We start from the raw sequence: 19269 nt of genomic DNA, 5'->3' as shown, positions 1-19269 counted from the left end.
ATATAAAAATGCAGGAAGATATTCCCTGAGCTGCTACCTCAGTCCCTCACCCCCTGCTATGGTAAGGTCTTGCAAGCTATAGTATAATATCAGATCAAGAAACTGATGTGAATGTGGTCCACAGAACTGTTCCTTCTTATATAATGTGTAGAGGTTATTTTCTTTTTTGAGGTTGTAATTTAGGGGAAATTTTTTATGTTTTTATTTAAAACAATGTTTTTAAAATTATATCCTTGACCAGGCAGCCCAGCCTGGTGACTGGCATCCACTCTTGTCTTCAGCCTTGCCTCCTCAGCTCAGGGGCCCTGGCCCCGATGCCACTGCCTAAGTCTCGGAAGCCACAGTGGTTCCCCATCCCAGGCCCCTGGGGGCCTCTGGTGCTCCCCTTGCACCGGCATCATCTGACATTTAGTGTTTTCTCAGAAAAGATGATTTAGGAGAACTTTGATACAACTTTCCCTATGTTTTAGAATATTTGTCGTAACCTCTGCTGGGTCAATTATTTTATTTGCTTTTACACCAACCGAAATAGTAAATAATTATAATCTATCTCTGGATTGCAAAATCAACTAGGAAAATGGTTCAGTGTTATTTTAATGTTGAAAAGTAAGTAGAAATGAAAAGCAGAAATGAAAATCTGTAACTGCTTCAACTCCAGCTGTTCCCAGGACTGAAGAAATATGAATCAGAGCATTAAAACATATTCAGTGAGGGCCAGACACGGTGGCTTACACCTGTAATCCCAGCACTTTGGGAGGCCGAGGCAGGTGGATCACCTGAGGTCAGGCGTTCCAGACCAGCTTGGCCAATATGGTGAAACCCTGTCTCTACCAAAAATACAAAAATCAGCTGGGTGTGGTGGCATGTGCTTGTAATTCCAGCTACTCAGGAGGCTGAGGCAGGAGAATCGCTTGAACCTGGGAAGTGGAGGTTGCTGGGAGCCGAGATTGCGCCACTGCACTCCAGCCTAGGTGACAGAGTGAGACTCCATCTCAAAAAAGAGAGAGGGGGAATATATATATATATTCATATATATATTCATATATATATATTCATATATATATTCATATATATATTCATATATATATATTCATATATATATTCATATATATATTCATATATATTCATATATATATTCATATATATATTCATATATATATTCATATATATATTCATATATACATATATATTCATATATATACATATATATTCATATATATACATATATTCATATATATACATATATATACATATATATAAAATAGATATTATATATAACTATCTATTTTATATATAGGTATTGATACATGATTTTCAGTGAGTAGAGAGCATTAACCATTTCCCTATCTATTGTAAATACAGTACCAGAAAAGATGAAGCATATTGTCCTTAAATTAATTCACTGTTGTGCCAAGGCACATTCACTATATTTTATGGTACTGCCTAGGGGTTGTTTTCCCTGAAATGGTTACCAGGAAAGCAGAGCATTCTTCTGTGGTAACCTCTCTGAAGGAGAAATGAGAAGGCCGCAAAACTACGACATTTGACAAGGCTTATGGGAATGCATCAAAACAAAGGCCGTTTATATTTTTGTTTTTGTTGAAATGTGTTGCAAATGTAAATTATGTTAACCTTTCAAGTTGATCATTTTGGTTTTTTACAAAATCAAACATAAACTCAGCCATCTTTTTTTTTTTTTTTTTGACACGGAGTCTCGCTCTGTCACCCAGGCTGGAGTGCAGTGGTATGATTTCGGCTCACTGCAACCTCTGCCTCTCGGGTTCAAGTGATTCTACTGCCTCAGCCTCCCAAATAGCTGGGACTACAAGTGTGCACCACCATGCCTGGCTAATTTTTGTATTTTTAGTAGAGACAGGGTTTCACCCTGCTGGCCAGGCTGGTCTCGAACTCCTGACCTTGTGATCTGCTTGCCTCGGCCTCCCAAAGTGCTCGGATTACAGGCATGAGCCACCGCACCCGGCCAGCCCAGTCATCTTTTATCCAACCCCTTTTTGGACTTTCTCAACTAGTTATATTTAGCAGAGTATATATTTGTTAAAATCAAACTTACATCCCAATTCCAACTTTGTAAACTTCCAGCAGAAGCTCTCATATTCTGTAAATGTTCAGCAGGAGTTTGCTATTCACAGATATTTAAGTGATTAGTATTTCTCCAGAGACTGAGGCTGTCCCTCTCAGTCATGGTAACTGGTGAACAGTTGTGATATCCTTTCAGGAAGTGCCAGCAGAGCACCAGGTAGACAGGCTTCTTAGGGAGGAGGCTGAAAGCATTGAGCCCCAGGTCAGGCTGGGAGCCCCCAACACTCCACCCCTGTAGAAGGTCATCAGTACTGTCCAGACTCTGAGGTTGCAGGTCAGGCAGTGTGCCCAGACTGTTCATCAGGGAAGGGTCTTCACACACACAGCTTGTATTTTAATTCTGTGTGTTGATGTGGTTTTTCAGAGTTGTCTCCTTTACTTTGCAGACGGCCTTTCTTAGCATCTTGATGAGATCATTAGGAAATAAGAATACTGTCCTCCTTGGCTTGGGCTTCCAGATGCTCCAGTTAGCCTGGTACGGTTTTGGATCACAGGCCTGGTAAGCCTCACTCTTAGATTCTCATGAACTGCCAGACAGATGCCTCTTAGAGGAGCTTGGGGTGGTTGGGTGTGATGAGAAGGAAGCAAGGGTTATTTTGCTGGTTTGGTGTATTCAACATTGCAGAAACCATTAGGCTTTAATTTGGGGAAATGTGGAGCTAGATAACAGGATTATTTATAAAGACTGCCTTTATGTCATTGGACTTACACAGAATTGTTCCTTAATTGAATGTATCTCTCTCTTCCCTCCAGCCCCCAAATAAAGTTTTATGTCTACTTTTTAAAGCATATGCCAATTTTTTTTTCTTTCCCTGAGACGGAGTCTCACTCTGTTGCCCAGGCTGGAGTGCAGTGGCACGATCTCAGCTCACTGCAACCTCTGCCACCCGGATTCAAGCAGTTCTCCTGCCTCAGGCTCCTGAGTAGCTAGGATTACAGGCATTCACCACACGCCCGGCTAATTTTTGTATTTTTAGTAGAGATGGGTTTCACCATGTTGGCCAGGCTGGTCTCAAACTCCTGACCTTGTGATCTGCCTGCCTCGGCCTCCCAAAGTGCTGGGATTACAGGCATGAGCCACCGCACCTGGCCACATATGCCAATTTTTAGAGACATTGAATATAGTCAAAAGCAAAACAAGAAGATACAAAAAAAATGACTGATTATGGCAAGCTTCACTATGACTATCATTAGCTATCAGTAACATAACCTTGATAAATCATTTGAGTTTGAACACTAAAATTTCTTCCAAAACCATGTGCATTCTGCCGCAGTTATTACTACCATATTAGATTCCCATAAACAGGAAGGAAGGTCCAAATAAGCTCAGTGGAATAAGAAAAATTAGAAGGAATCGTGAGTTTTGTTTTGTTAATGTGGCAGGTTTCTCCATGTGCCTGGTGGGCAAATGCAGAAATGCCTTCTCCATTTTAGACGGTAGAGCTGGTCCTTACTTTGGACACAAACAGACAACATAATTTAGAGAAACTAGAGTTGCCTTAGTTATCATGTTTAGTTTGGGGAGTAAGTACATGTGCCCCTTCTGAATTTTGGAATTTCATTTGATCCGCTTGCTCTTTCCTTTTTTTTTTTTTTTTTGAGAGAGAGGGTCTGGCTGTGTTGCCTAGGCCAGAGTACAGTCGCACAATCATGGCTTACTATTACAGCCTTGCTGCCAGCCTCAAGCGATCCTCCCATCTCAGCTTCCTGAGTAGCTAGGAGTATGTACACGCACCACCACGCCTGGCTAATATTTTGATTTTTTTTTAAACCATGCCTGGCTAATATTCTGATTTTTTTTTTTTTTTTTGTAAAGACAAGGTCTCATGTTGCCCATGCTGGTCTCGAACTCCTGGGCCCAAGCAATCCTCCTGCCTTGGCCTCCCAAAGTGCTAGGATTACAGTCATGAGCCACTGTCCCTAGCCGTCTGTGACTTTTTACCAGATTAACTTGCTTGATTCTCCTTGTTCTTTTTGATTTTGCTCCTGTGAACTTTGGTTCAGTAGCTGATTTAGTCACATTCATGTAGTGTTAAAAAGACTTTGTCATCATGTGAGGTTTTTCTTTTTCAGTAATGACCATCCCAAAGTTGGGGCCTCACTTTACTCACTCACACTTCATATTGATACATAGTCAAGACTCTTATTGAGAGGAGGACAAAGGTCTAAAGAGGAAGGCAGGTCTGTTTTTCCAGTTGGGTGCACACCATGCTCTCTCTGTTGAGGGGTAGCAAGCTGTAGCTCGAGGGCAGTGTGAAAGTGAGCCTTCGAGAGGTACAAAGAAAAAATGAAAAGTCAGTGGAGAAAATGTGGTATTTATAGCAACAAAAGAAATCTCCTTGCAAACTTCATTGAGCTTATGTCTAAAGATAGCAGTAGGGAGACCAGGGAGAAGAAAAGTTTGTAAAAGAAGTAAAATCAAGACACAAAGGTTTCCTGGCCCTTCTGTCCCCATCCTAGGCCATTCGTTTTCTCCAGTGTCACGTGTAACCTTGTAGGTTAAAAAAAAATGCATTTTTAAAGAGGAAAAAATAAATAAAATGTAACAGGAGAAAACAAGGCATTTGTACTTTTGCCACTGATTGCATTCCGGATAGTGAGCTCCTTGAGGTTGACCTGCTGCCTGACTGTGCCTGTCCTGTCATTGCAGGATGATGTGGGCAGCAGGGACCGTGGCCGCCATGTCCAGCATCACGTTTCCAGCAATCAGTGCCCTCGTCTCTCGGAATGCAGAGTCAGATCAGCAAGGTGAGGTCACTGCCCCCCCCCCCCTTGTTTTTCTCCTTCAACGGGAGACCTCCCTGCTGGAAGCAGGAGAAGCTCTGAGTTCTCCCCATCAACAGCAGGAGCCGACAGCCATGTGGCCCCTTTTATCATACCTATTTACTTTGGCAGATAGGAACATTCTATTTTCCTCTCTGCTTTGATCTTACACTTATGTTTTTTAAAGCTAGACTTAGCAGTTCAGATTGCTAACAATTAGAAATAGAACTATTCATTTTCCCTTTTCAGTTTTGATACATCTTTTCTTCTTTAGTGTCACAATTAAGCAGACTATAATCACATTTTAACAGATGTCTATTAAATAATGAAAAACCAGTTAACCACGAGTTACTTAATTACTTTATTCACTAATTATTTGGAAAAACTCAAAGTCTTTGAGCTTAATTTAGAAAATAGTTCGAGAGTAGTAAGAAAAAGTCTGTGTGGTTGTTGATAGTTAGATGTTGAGTGAGAGATGAAATTAAAATTAAGACTGCTATGTGGAAAATAGCATTCTACCATCTAGATCCATATCCCATCCTTCCCGTGCCTCTGCTTCCCTTCCTGTCCTGTCTTGTCCTCCCTCCATCCCTTCTTCCCTCTTTTCCCACCCTTCCTCCCCCCACCCCCAACCTCCTACCCCTTACAGGGTCTCACTGTTACCCAGGCTGGAGTGTAGTGGTGCAATCTTGGCTCCCTGCAGCCTCCGTCTCCTGGGCTCAAGTGATCTCCCAGTCACCCTCCCAAGTACCAGGGACTAGAGACGCACACTACCATGCCCAGCTAATTTTTTGTATTTTTAGTGGAGATGGGGTTTCGCCATGTTGCCCAGCCTGGTCTCGAACTCCTGGGTTCAGTCTGCCTGCCTCGGCCTCTCAAAGTGCTGAGATTACAGGTGTGAGCCCCCATGCCTGGACTGCTTTCCTTTCAAGCAGTTCCCATGGCTAGATTTAATCTCTTTCCTTCTCTATCTCCTAATGGCTCACCTTATTGTATTCAGGAAGCAGAAGACAATTTTAGAGGGAGAAAAAATTTTTAATGCCTAAGAGCCCTTTTAAAAGTTTTAGTAAAAAACTATATTGGAAAGGATGGTTTATTCATTGCATTTTTTTTTTTCTATATCAGAAGTTAGGTATCTTACTCATATTCATTGTTAAATATTGTCCCTTGAAGACCACACATTCTGTATGTCACTCCTGGCTACAGTAACTCAGTTGGTTTGCATCCTTAGGGAGGTGCTGTGTCTGAAGTGAAGATGTGACCCATCCGTGGAGGACTGTCACTGCCTTGGCATCTGACAGACACCGTCCTGTCATTTGGGGCATGGATTTTCTTTTGACTGTTTTTATACTTATTCATGTCAATATACATGTTTCTAAATGTCAGCATATAAAAGTTTTGGAACACATTGTATTAGGCTGAATTATATACTACCATTTTTGATTTACAGAAACATTCATTTCATACAGTTCAAGCTAACTTTTTACTTGCTATGTTAGAAAGCAGAGATATTTAGGAATTTGGCACTTCTGGGTTTTTCAGTGTAGGTCTCTAGGGAGATAGGCTGGAATACACCTGTGAAGATGAAGTCTGCCTACTGGGGACTGGTCTGTATTCCTGACACCAGGGCTGCCAGAGGTGAAGGGCAAGTTTTTGTTGTGAAAGCACCAGTAAATGACCAGAGCAGGGAAATCTCAGTTGACAGAAAAGTGGACATTGCCTGAAATGGGAAGATATTAAAGTTTTGGATTGTATATGTTTTTATGTGATTTTATATGTTTTATATGGTTTTATTAGTTTTGGATTTTATTTTATAATGGATAAAGTCTTCTAATCTACTTTCATTAGCATGCTTTCTCCTCTTCTCCTCAGTCTTGCCGAATTAGTGTATCATGGTTATGAGAAAGTACTGTGCAGCTCCAAATCTTGAGATGCCCTTCTGAGAAGACTGGCATTATTTTCTTTGTTCTGATTTAGGAGTTGCCCAGGGGATCATAACTGGAATAAGAGGACTATGCAATGGCCTGGGGCCAGCACTGTATGGCTTCATATTCTACATGTTCCATGTGGAACTGACTGAGTTGGGCCCGAAATTGAATTCTAACAACGTTCCCCTGCAGGTAATTTGGTCATAAGTCTAGTTTTGTAACAACAATTATGTATGATTATAGCAAAATCTTGTGACCTTAAATTTGGAGAGCATTCTTACTTGTATGTTACTATATTTTATTTGGCAGCAATAGGTATTGTGTTCATTGCTTCTCGGGATCAGGGAGGGGTCATTTTAGTGATTTAATATCTTATGTAAAAGATATGTCTTAACTTTGTTCAGATTATATTTTCACCTACACAATCACTACACTATTCTCTGGATAAGCCCAGGCTAGTTAAAATTTGAAATGACCTAAAAATCTAGCTAAAAATTGAGGTAGGGTACTTTTTGTACTATTTGTTTGAAATTTCTTCCCTTGTTCCCTCTAAGCCATATTTAGTATAGATATCTATACAAAGCTGGAATTAATGTTCATGTACAAAGGTGCATGATCTGAAGTCATAGGATGGGATTATAGGTAAACAGCTGTTGCTTACAAGCTTACAGTTTTGCTTAAGCTATTTGGAAGTGGTACAAAAAGCAGTTAATTAGTTGCCCTTTGTCATATTCCAAACACCAAGCTCTAGTGGAGTTTGCCTTGACATTTAATGAAACATTTGCTTATGAGAATATGATTCACTTTTTGGTGGTGTGGTTTTTTTTGGGTAATCTAGGAATAATTTTGAGTTAAAAGACTAACTGTATTCTTTGTCTCCACTTGTTTTCCACATTCATCAGGGAGCTGTCATCCCAGGCCCGCCGTTTTTATTTGGGGCATGTATAGTCCTTATGTCTTTTCTGGTTGCCTTATTCATTCCCGAATACAGTAAAGCCAGTGGAGTTCAAAAACACAATAACAGCAGCAGCGGCAGCCTGACCAACACCCCAGAACGGGGCAGTGATGAGGACATTGAGCCACTACTGCAAGACAGCAGCATCTGGGAGCTCTCTTCATTTGAGGAGCCTGGGAATCAGTGCACTGAGCTGTAAACTCGGCAGAAAGTGGGATTCTGCATACGCCATCTCTGAGAGCCATGGAGGGAGCCACACCCCTGGTGACTTCATGGTGCTGGATGGGAGACGCTAGCGGCATCCTTCAGGGCCAAGTTTGATAAATACCACCGCCATCATTCTGCTCTTCCTCCTCCTGTTTTTTTTTTCTCTTACATTCTTTTTTTTTTTTTCCTGTTTATACATTAGAACAAGATAAGATTTGAAATACTTCCTTGCAAATAATGTGCAACTCCCAAGGTGAAACTCAAATAGAAAAAGTCATCTCTCTGGTAGAAAGGATGGCTTTCCTGTAATGACTATAGAGTAAGAGTGGCAGCAATCTTTCCATGCCCTTTTCAGCAGAAGGCACAGAACAGTAGCGGGACTGCCATCTCTGGCAAGATTTCAGGTAAAGAATCTCTTCTTAATTTCTACCTTCCTGTTTCTCTGAATCAGCCCATAGGTGTTGATGAGTGGCCACTCTTAAAGAGTCACTCAGTATCAGGGATCTACTGTCTTTGTTCAAAGGTCAAATAAAAACCTAGTCTCCTTTTATTCTACTTTCTATTCTTAGCTAGAATGAAACTCAGCATATATACACTTCTGGACAAAAATAATATTGAATAGTAATTACCTTTACTAGATGAAAGAAATTTTTATTACAAACTTAAATCATGTAAAACTCACAACTCAGATTCCTGGACCTGGTGTCCTGGTTGGGTCCAAGGTGATTTTACAGAAGAAAAAAACAACTCAAGCATTCTGGTGGCAACATAGAGATTGTAGGCTGCTTCTAAGAAAGTTATTAACAATTTGGAAATTCCTAAGTAGGATGAGAGTTAGTAACTGGATACGAGTGAAGTTTATATCCAAGTTCAGACTCAAAGGCATTATTATGATTTGCTTCTTCCCATGTCTTCCATGTCCTGCTTCTCAAAAGTTTTTCTCATCCATCACACTCCTGCCTTAACTGCTCTGAGTATGCATTTGTTTTCAATTCATCTTTATTTCAATCTGTTTAACTTTTGAATCGCATGGGAATACGCACATTAAGTTCCTTTCTAAAATAAGGTTTTATGAAGCTGAGTTTCACGATAAGTGTCTTGCTATTTTTTGAGATGTTTTATGGACAAAGAAAACTTTACAGATTTATATGTATTTTGCTGCACCAGTAAATGGACCATTAACTAGGGCCCACCTTTAACAGAGCACCCCTTTGAAAGTTTTATAGGTATGAAATATATGTAGATATTTGTAAAGGGTTTTAATTTTTTTTTTTGATGGGGTGCTGTGTAAATCTTGTATTTATAAATGTAATGAAGGTATTGACAGAAAAAATATATACAACTTTTATAAAGGATTGTGTACTGACTGAATACATTTAAAAGAAAATATATTTTGAAACCTGTTCTGCTATGAACAGAGATAACATATCTTTTTACTATGCTATTGGTTTTTAGGTTAAGCTTCCTAATGCATAATAAATTTACAGTGGTTACTTTTATGTCTTTTGTGTCTTTTTTTTAAAGCAAATAGTATTGCTCTTTTGGGTTCTCTGTTGGGTGGTTTTCAATTAAACTGAGTTGTAATCTTTCAGTTGATGCAAAAGGTATGTATTTTCAAAAAAATTTTATTTTTAACAAAATTCCTTCAAAGTCTCCCTTCAGAAACATCGTAACTACAGATGCTCCTTGAAAAAACATCGTTAACTACAGATGCTCCTTGAAAAAACATCGTTAACTACAGATGCTCCTTGACTTACCGATGGGGTTCCATCCTGATAAGCCCATTGTAAGTTGAAAATATCATACATTGCAAATGCATTTAATACAGCTTAGAAACTTCAGCACTTTCGGTATCAGCACAATAGAGTATTGGTTGGTTATTTACCCTCCTGAGTGCATAGTGATTGGGAGCTGCAGCTCACTTGCCACTGCTCAGTGTCACGAGAGAGTATCATACCACATATCGCCAGCCTGGGAAAAAAAATCAAAATTTGAAGTATGGTTTCTACTAAATGGGTATCACTTTTATACTGTCATGAAGTTGGAGACCATCTGTATTTTTATTTTTAAAAAGCAGGGACAGAACAGAAATGCATATATCCACGTTCATAGCATTCATAACAGCCAAAAGATGGAAAAAAACCTAAGTGGCCATTGACCGATGATGACTAGATAAGCAAAATAGGTATATCCATACAGCAGACTATTATTCAGCTTTAAAAAGGAAGGAAATTCTGACACGATACAAAATGGATGAGCATTTAACACATTATGCTAAGTGAAACAAGACAATCACAAAAAGACAAATACTATATGGTGCCACTTAATGATGTGCCTAGAGTAGTTAACGTTCAGAAAGCAGAGTAGTGCTCACCACGGGCTGGGGGAGGGAGAAGTAGGAAGCTGTTATTTAATGGGTACAAAGTTTCATTTTGCAAGGTAAGAAAAGTTCTGGGATGGTAATGGTTTTTTGATAATGGTAATTTTTATGAATGTTCCCCATGTGCTTGAGAAGATGGTATTCTCTCAACTATGAGAGTGTAAGGGCCAATGTATGTGCTGAACATCTATCTTATTATGCTTGGTATTTTACACTTATTTTTGTCCAGTGAATGGACATCTCTGTGATGCTGAGTCTTGCTATCCAGGATTATGCTGTCTATCCATTTGTTAAGGTTTACTTTTAATATATAGTGTTCTGACGTTTTTCTCAAACAGGAATTGTATATTTCATGTTGTTTATTTCTATTAGTGTCTACTGTGAAATGGAGGGGTGTGTCTTTACTTCCATCCCATCCTTATTTATTTTTTATTATTTTTTATTTTTTTTTGAGACGGAGTCTTGCTCTGTCGCCCAGTCTGGAGTGCAGTGGTGCAATCTTGGCTCACTGCAACCTCCACCTCCTGGGTTCAAGCAATTCTCCTGCCTCAGCCTCCCAAGTAACTGGAGATTACAGGCACATGCCGCTATGCCCGGCTTTTTTTTTTTTTTTTTTTTTTTAGTACAGATCGGGTTTCAACATGTGGGCCAGGCTGGTCTTCAACACCTGACCTCAAGTGATCCACCAGCATTGGCTTCTCAAAGTGCTGGGATTACAGGTGTGAGCCACTGCACCCAGCCAACAATTCTTTATCTACGGTCATCCTCTATGGACCAGAGAACTCTGGGAATTTCTTGCCTCTTGGGATCCAGAACCAGAGAAACAGCAGAGCATAGGGTGACTTACTTGTGGGCTCCCACAAACAGAAGGCCACTCAGACCTGCTGTTTCCCACCCCTGCCCATTCCTTCTCCAGATGGAACTGGTACTCTTCTGACTACCAGACAGGCTGCACCACCAGCAAAGGGGATGGATACAGGAGCCACACCAACAATAAGTGACCAGGGAAGGCTCCATATTCCTTGTGGGCCTAGGACTGCCTTTTCAAAGGAAAAATAGCTAAAAAGGCAGAACCTGCAAAAGAGGTGCAGCTACATTAGTGACCTGACCAAAGAAGGCTCTTTGTCCCTGCAGGTTTGAGATGGAGAGTCCCCTCATCCCAGACACAGAGGCAGAGGGGGTAGAATAGGTGAGGGGACACTGGGAAGAGGGATCCTTCCAACCCCACCTCACCAACATCTCCCCCAGCCCACCCCCACCCCACACACCAGAAGCCTGGTAAACCCTTCTGCACCCTCAGCTAGCACCAGCAGAGAGCAGTGGGAACCTCCTTTGGCACTAAATCCACTGAGGATGTCAAAGCAAAACATTAAAGGCTCCAATAATCAAACTCATTGAAACCTCCTCCCCCGCCCACAAAATAGGCTAAGGCCCACATGCCAACCCCAAACAAGGTGCTTGCTCGCTAAAATTAAAGATGTAAATAGCACCTAGCATTACATAACATGACAGACAAAAGGGCCAGGATACAATCATCACACCAAGAGCCAAGAAAATCATGGCTTGAATGAGGAAAGACAATCAACTGACTCCAACTGAAATGAATCAGAGGTTGGATCCATCTGAAAAGGATTTTAAAGCAGACATCTTTTTAAAATCCTTTAGTGATCATTTACAAATTTTCTGCAATCAAATGAAAACAAAATTATAAATCTCAGCAAAGAAATAAAGGTTATAAAACATGAACTGAAATGAAATTATGGAACTAAAAATACAATAATAGAAGTGAAAACTCGCCGGGCACTGTGGCTCATGCCTGTAATCCCAACACTTTGGGAGGCCCAGGCAGGCGGATCATGAGGTCAGGAGATCGAGGCCATCCTGGCCAACATGGTGAAACCCCTTCTCTACTAAAAATACAAAAAACATAATTAGCTAGGCATGGTGGCGGGCGCCTGTAGTCCCAGCTACTTGGGAGGTTGAGGCAGGAGAATTGCTTGAATCCAGGAGGTGGAGGTTGTAGTGAGCCAAGATTGTGCCACTGCACTCCAGCCTGGTGACAGAGTGAGACTTCATCTCCAAAAAAAAAAAAGTGAAAACCAAACATTGCTAGACTTGCTTAATATTAGAATTGAAATGAGCAAAATCAACAGAATTCCCCTACACAGAAAAACAGAGAGAAAACAGACTAAAAATGTAAAATGAACAAAGCTTCAGAGGCCTGTGGGATAAAAAATAAAGGTCCAACTTTTGTATCATTAGAATTTCAGGAAGACATGAGTTAGATGATGGTGTTGAAATTATTTTAAAAAGTAATTGCTGAAAACTTCCAAGATTTGGCAAACTCATGAATTTATAGACCAAAAAATCTAAGTCAACCTCTCAAAAATAAACCCAAACAAGTCCATTCCAAGACACATCTAATCAAACTTTTAAAAACTAAAGACAGAAAAAAATTTTTAAAACAACCAAAAAGAAACAAAAGATAATTCTGGAACCTACAGAGAAACACCTACTTGAATGACAGTGATTTTCTTATTTGGGATCATGGAGGCCAGAAGGAAGAACTGTCAACCACAAATTCTATGTTCAGTGAATCTATCTTTCACAAATAAATGGAACTTAAAAAAATTATCAGGCAAAGAATTTGTTGTTACAAATTAAGAGTGGGTAGTAGACCTACCATTAATGATTGGCTCAAGGACATTCTTCAAAAACAAGAGAAATGATAACAAAAGGAAGCATAGAGTATCCAGAAGGAAGAAGGAACAATGGATAGGGCAGAAATATGGAAATATAAAATGGATTATTTTTTTCACCATGAGTTCTGTAAATCTTAAGGACTGAAACAACAATTAGAACACCTTCTGGTACTTCAGACAATTATCTTTAATAGTTGAAAGGGAAAAGGGTCTTAAATGCAAGTGAGGTTTCCACACTTCGCTCTAAGTGGTGAATGTTGATATTAGTTGTAGTGGGATGAATAATGGCCTCACTCAGGTCCCCACCTTCATCCCTCCAATCTATGAATCTTACTTTTTAGAGCAGAGATTTTGCAAGTGTAATTAAGTATCTATATGTGGGGGATTGTCCTGAATTATCTAGGTGGGCCCTAAATGCCATCACTAGTATCCATACATGAGAGAGGCAGACAGAGATTTCAGACAGAGGAGATGGCCACGTGACTCTGAATGCGAGAGTAGACTGATGTGGCCACAAGGCAAGGAATGCCAGCAGCTGCCCTAAGCCAGAAGAGGGAAGGAAAGAATTCTTTCCCAGAGCTTTTGAAGTGATTCTAGCCCTGCCCACAACTTGATGTTGGCCTAGCAAACTTGATGTGGGCGTCTGGTTTCCAGAACTGAGAGTAGAAATTTCTGTTGTTTTAAGCCACCAAGTTTGTGGCAATTTGCTATAGTAGCAGTAGAAAACAAATGTATCAGTAGGCTGTTACAAGTCATACCTTTATTGTAATACCCAGAACGATCACTTTGAAAACTATACAAAGAAACACATTAGAATATACTATAAAAAATGGAGATAGAATTAAAAAAGAAAATAACCCCTAGGAAGGCAAGAAAAGCAGTAAAAGAGGAATGAGAACCCGAGAAAACAGATAATAAAGTGCCAGACAAAGCACTAACATATCAATAATTATCTTAAATATAAACAGTCTACATATGCCACTCAAAAGTCAAAGAGAGGCAGAATATATTAAAAGCATTATTTGGGCTGGTCGCGGTGGCTCACACCTGTAATCCAAGCAGTTTGGAAGGCTGAGGCAGGCGGATCATGAGGTCAGGAGTTCGAAACCAGTCTGGCCAGCACAGTGAAACCTGGTCTCTACTAAAAATACAAAAATTAGCCAGGCATGGTGCCGTGCACCTGTAGTCCCAGCTACTCAGGGGGCTGAGGCAGGAGAATGGCTTGAACCCAGGAGGCGGAGGTTGTGGTGAGCCAAGATCACGCCACTGTACTCCAGCCTGGGTAGCAGAGCAAGACTCCATCTTAAAAAAAAATTACTCAATTACATAAGGCTTAAAATATATGTCAAAGTCAATAACACAGGCATGATAGTAAAAGGAAGAAAAGACATGCCATGTAAACATTAATAATAAAGCATGAGTGGGTATATTAATATCTGACAAAGTAGACTTTAAGGCAAATAAAAGTATTAGAGACAGGAACATCACAAAATAATAAAATGATTGATCCACCAGAAATATGTAAAAATCCTAAATGTGTAAAAACCAAACATCAGAGCTTCACAACAGGAAACAAAAACAGTTAAAACTAAGGGAAAAACAAAAATCTACAAGTGTAGTTGAAAACTTTAACACCCTTAGAAAACAGACAGAAAAGATTATAAAAGGTATTTAATCAACCAACAGAATCTAACTGACACATACAGAACACTCCACCCAATGCACATGTTTTTCAAACCCCTATGAAACGTTGACAAAGATGGATCTCATCCTGGGCCAGAAAATAGATCTTAACATATTCAAGTGAACTGAAATCATAGAGAATTTATTCTCTGATCACAATGGCATCAAACTAGAAATCAGTGATTAAAAGGCAGTAGAAAAATCTCTAAGCATATGGACACTAAATAACACATTTCTAAGAAATCCATGACTCAAAGAGAAGGTTTCAAGTGAAATTAAAAAATACATAGACTGGAGCAGTAAAACACAGTATATAAAAATATGTGGGATGCAGCTAAAACAGTGCCAAGAGGAAAATTTATAGTACTAAAATGACTAGATAGAAAAGAAGGAAAAAATTACTTAAGTTCCTACCTCAAGATACTAGAAAAAGTAGTGCAAAATAGACTCAAAGCAACTAGGAGGAAGAATGTGGTAGAAATCTAAATTAATACAATTGAAATAGAGAAATAATAGAAAAATAATAAAACAAAAACTGTTTCTTCTGAAAACTAATATAATTGATGAACCCTTAACAGGACTGGCAAAGAGACAGAAAGAGAGAGAGAGAAGGCAATGCTTATAAATATTAGAAATAAAATAGTGGATATTACTACAGATTCATCAGCCATTATAAAGATGAGGAAATATTATGAAGAACTTTAAGTTCACAAATTGAACAGGTTATTAAATATAAACTGATTTCTCAAAAACTATAAACTACCAAAACTCAACCAAGATGAAACAGACAATCTGAATAGTCCTGCAACTATTACAGAAATTGATGTTATAAATAAAATGTCCTACAAAAATAAAATGAAGTCTGCCACATTGACTTTTCCTTTCACGGACGATTTCTCTGTAGCACGCAATGCTGTTTGACAGCATTTTACCCACAGTAGATCTTATTCCAAAATTAGAGTCATTCCTCTCAAACACTGCCACTGCTTTATCAACTAAGTTTATGTAATATTCTAAATCCTTTGTTGTCATTTCAACAATGTTCATTCACACCCTCTTCACCAGGAGTAAATTACCACCTCCTTTGCTCACCCATAAGAACCAGCTCCTCATCTGATCAAGTATTGTCATGATGCAGCAATTCAGTCACATCTTTAGGCTCCACATCTAATTCTAGATCTCTTGCTATTTCTTCCACATCTGCAGTTATTTCTTCCACTGAAGTCTTAAACTCCCCAGTCACCCATGAGGGCTGGAATCAACTTTTTCCAAACTCTTGTTAATGTTGATATTTTTACTTTCTCCCATGAATCATAAATTTCTTAATGGCATCTACAATGGTGAATCTTTTCCAGAAAGCTTTCCTTTTTTTTTTTTTTTTTTTTTTTTTTTGAGACAGAGTCTCGCTCTGTCACCCAGGCTGGAGTGCAGTGGCACAATCTCGACTCACCACCTCCCAGGTTCACGCCATTCTCCTGCCTCAGCTTCCCGAGTAGCTGGGACTACAGGCGCCTGCCACCATGCCCGGCTAAATTTTTTTGTATTTTCAGTAGAGATGGGGTTTCACCATGTTAGCCAAGATGCTCTTGATCTCCTTACCTCGTGATCCAGCTGCCTCTGTCTCCCAAAGTGCTGGGATTACAGGCGTGAGACACTGCGCCCGGCCTCCAGAAGGTTTTCAATGGACTTTGCCCATATTCATAGAAGGAATCACTACCTATGGCAGCCATATAGCCTTATGAAACGTACTTTTTAAATAGTAAGACTTGAAATTCAAAATTACTCCTTGATCCATGGACTGCAGAATGGATGCTGTGTTAGCAGGCATGAAAACAACATTCGTCTACTGTACATCTCCATCAGAGCTCTTGGGTGACGGTGCACTGTCAATGACCAATGATATTTTAAAAGAAATATTTTTTTCTGAGAAGTAGGTCTTGACAGGAGGCTTAAAATAGTAAGCCATGCTGTAAACAGATGTGCTGTCATCCAGGCTGTTGTTACATTTACTGAGCACAGGCAGAGGAGAGTTAGCATAATTCTCAAGGGCCCTAGAATTTTCAGAATGGTAAGTGAACACTAGCTTCAACTTAAAGTCACCAGTTGCATTAGCCCCTAAGAAAGTCAGCCAGTCATGTGAAGCTTTGAATTCTCCTTCCTGGCTATTAAAAGTTCTAGACGGCATCTTCTTCCAATAGAAGGTTGTTTCATCTGCATAAAAACTGTTGTTAGTGTAGCCACTTTCATCAATGATCTTAACTGGACCTTCTGGATAACTTGCTGCAGCTTCTCCATCAGTACTTGCTGCTTCATCTTGCATTTTTATGTTATGGAGATGACTTCTTTCCTTAAACATCCTGAATCAACCTCTGCTAGCTTCCAACTTCTCTTCTGCAGCTTCCTCACCTCTCTCAGTCTTCACAGAACTGAAGAGAGCTAGGGCCTTGCTCTGAATTAGGATTTGGCTTGAGGGAATGTTGTAGCTGATTTGATCCTCTATCCAGACCATTCAAACTTTCTCCATATCAGCAGTAAGCCTGTTTCACTTTCTTTTTTTGTTGTTGTTTTTTGTTTGTTTGTTTGTTTTTGAGATGGAGTCTAGCTCTTTCACTTAGACTGGAGTGCAGTGGTGCCATCTTGGCTCACTGCAACCTCCGACTCCTGGGTTCAAGTGATTCTCCTGCCTCAGCATCCCGAGTAGCTGGGACTACAGGCATGCACCACCATGCCTGGCTAATTCTGTAGTTTTAATAGAGATGGGGTTTCACTATGTTGACCAGGCTGGTCTCGAACTCCTAACCACAAATGATCTGCCTGCCTTGGCCTCCCAAAGTGCTGGGATTACAGGTGTGAGCCACTGAGACTGGCCTGCTTCACTTTAACATTTGCGTGTTCACTGAAGTAGCACATTTAATTTTCTTCAAAAACTTTCACAACTTGGCTAACTGTTTGGCACAAGACCCCTAGCTTTCAGCCCATCATGGCTCTCAACATGCCTTCCTCACTAAGCTTAATCATTTCTAGCTTTTTATCTTAGCTTTATTTATTTTATTATACTTTAAGTTTTAGGGTACATGTGCACAACGTGCAGGTTAGTTACATACGTATACATGTGCCATGTTGGTGTGCTGCACCCATTAACTCGTCATTTAACATTAGGTATATCTCCTAATGCTATCCCTCCCCCCTCCCCCCACCCCACAAGAGGCCCCGGTGTGTGATGTTCCCCTTCCTGTGTCCATGTGTTCTCATTGTTCGATTCCCACCTATGAGTGAGAACATACAGTGTTTGGTTTTTTGTCCTTGCGATAGTTTTCTGAGAATGATGGTTTCCAGCTTCATCCATGTCCCTACAAAGGACATGAACTCATCCTTTTTTATGGCTGCATAGTATTCCATAGTGTGTATGTGCCACATTTTCTTAATCCAGTCTATTATTGTTGGACGTTTGGGTTGGTTCCAAGTGTTTGCTATTGTGAATAGTGCCACAATAAACACATGTGTGCATGTGTCTTTATAGCAGCATGATTTATAATCCTTTGGGTATACACCCAGTAATGGGATGGCTGGGTCAAATGATATTTCTAGTTCTAGATCCTTGAGGAATCACCACACTGTCTTCCACAATGGTTGAACTAGTTTACAGTGCCACCAACAGTGTAAAAATGTCACTATTTCTCCACATCCTCTCCAGCACCTGTTGTTTCGATTTTTTAAAGATCGCCATTCTGACTGGTGTGAGATGGTATCTCATTGTGGTTTTGATTTGCATTTCTCTGATGGCCAGTGATGATGAGCATTTTTTCATGTGTCTGTTGGCTGCATAAATGTCTTCTTTTGAGAAGTGTCTGTTCATATCCTTTGCCCACTTTTTGATGGGATTGTTTGATTTTTTCTTGTAAATTTGTTTAAGTTCTTTGTAGATTCTGGATATGAGCCCTTTGTCAGATGAGTAGATTGTAAAAATTTTCTCCCATTCTGTAGGTTCCCTGTTCATTCTGATGATAGTTTCTTTTGCTGTGCAGAAGTTTAGTTTAATTAGATCCCATTTGTCAATTTTGGCTTTTGTTGCCATTGCTTTTGGTGTTTTGGTCATGAAGTCCTTGCCCATGCCTATGTCCTGAATGGTATTGCCTAGGTTTTCTTCCAGGGTTTTTATGGTTTTAGGTCTAACATTTCAGTCTTTATTCCATCTTGAATTAATTTTTGTATAAGGCGTAAGGAAGGGATCCAGTTTCAGCTTTCTACATATGGCTAGCCAGTTTTCCCAGCACTATTTATTAAATAGGGAATCCTTTCCCCATTTCTTGTTTTTGTCAGGTTTGTCAAAGATAAGATGGCTGTAGATGTGTGGTATTATTTCTGAGGGCTCTGTTCTGTTCCATTGGTCTGTATCTCTGTTTTGGTACCAGTACCATGCTGTTTTGGTTACTATAGCCTTGTAGTACAGTTTGAAGTCAGGTAGCGTGATGCCTCCAGCTTTGTTCTTTTGGCTTAGGATTGACTTAGCAATGAGGGCTCTTTTTTGGTTCCATATGAACTTTAAAGTAG

The 19269-nt window shown here is 39.8% G+C and overlaps 1 protein-coding gene across 3 annotated transcripts in view; it reads left to right on the top strand.

Moving 5' to 3' along the window:
* Positions 1-9452, top strand: part of MFSD14B (major facilitator superfamily domain containing 14B) — an 86811-nt gene extending 77359 nt beyond the window's left edge. For all 3 annotated transcript variants that reach the window (XM_055117861.1, XM_055117860.2, XM_063594318.1), the window contains 4 exons: positions 2487-2599; positions 4751-4848; positions 6841-6983; positions 7694-9452. In XM_055117861.1, the coding sequence (XP_054973836.1) occupies positions 2487-2599; positions 4751-4848; positions 6841-6983; positions 7694-7945 (606 nt within the window). In that variant the 3' untranslated portion in view covers positions 7946-9452. The remainder of the gene's footprint in view (positions 1-2486; positions 2600-4750; positions 4849-6840; positions 6984-7693) is intronic.
* Positions 9453-19269: the final 9817 nt, after the last annotated feature.

The sequence above is a fragment of the Pan paniscus genome, chromosome 11 (assembly GCF_029289425.2).
Source record: "Pan paniscus chromosome 11, NHGRI_mPanPan1-v2.0_pri, whole genome shotgun sequence".
In the NCBI taxonomy this organism is placed as follows: domain Eukaryota; kingdom Metazoa; phylum Chordata; class Mammalia; order Primates; family Hominidae; genus Pan; species Pan paniscus.
The sequence above is the reverse complement of the archived record's forward strand: the minus strand, read 5'-3'. Positions and strand labels throughout refer to the sequence as shown.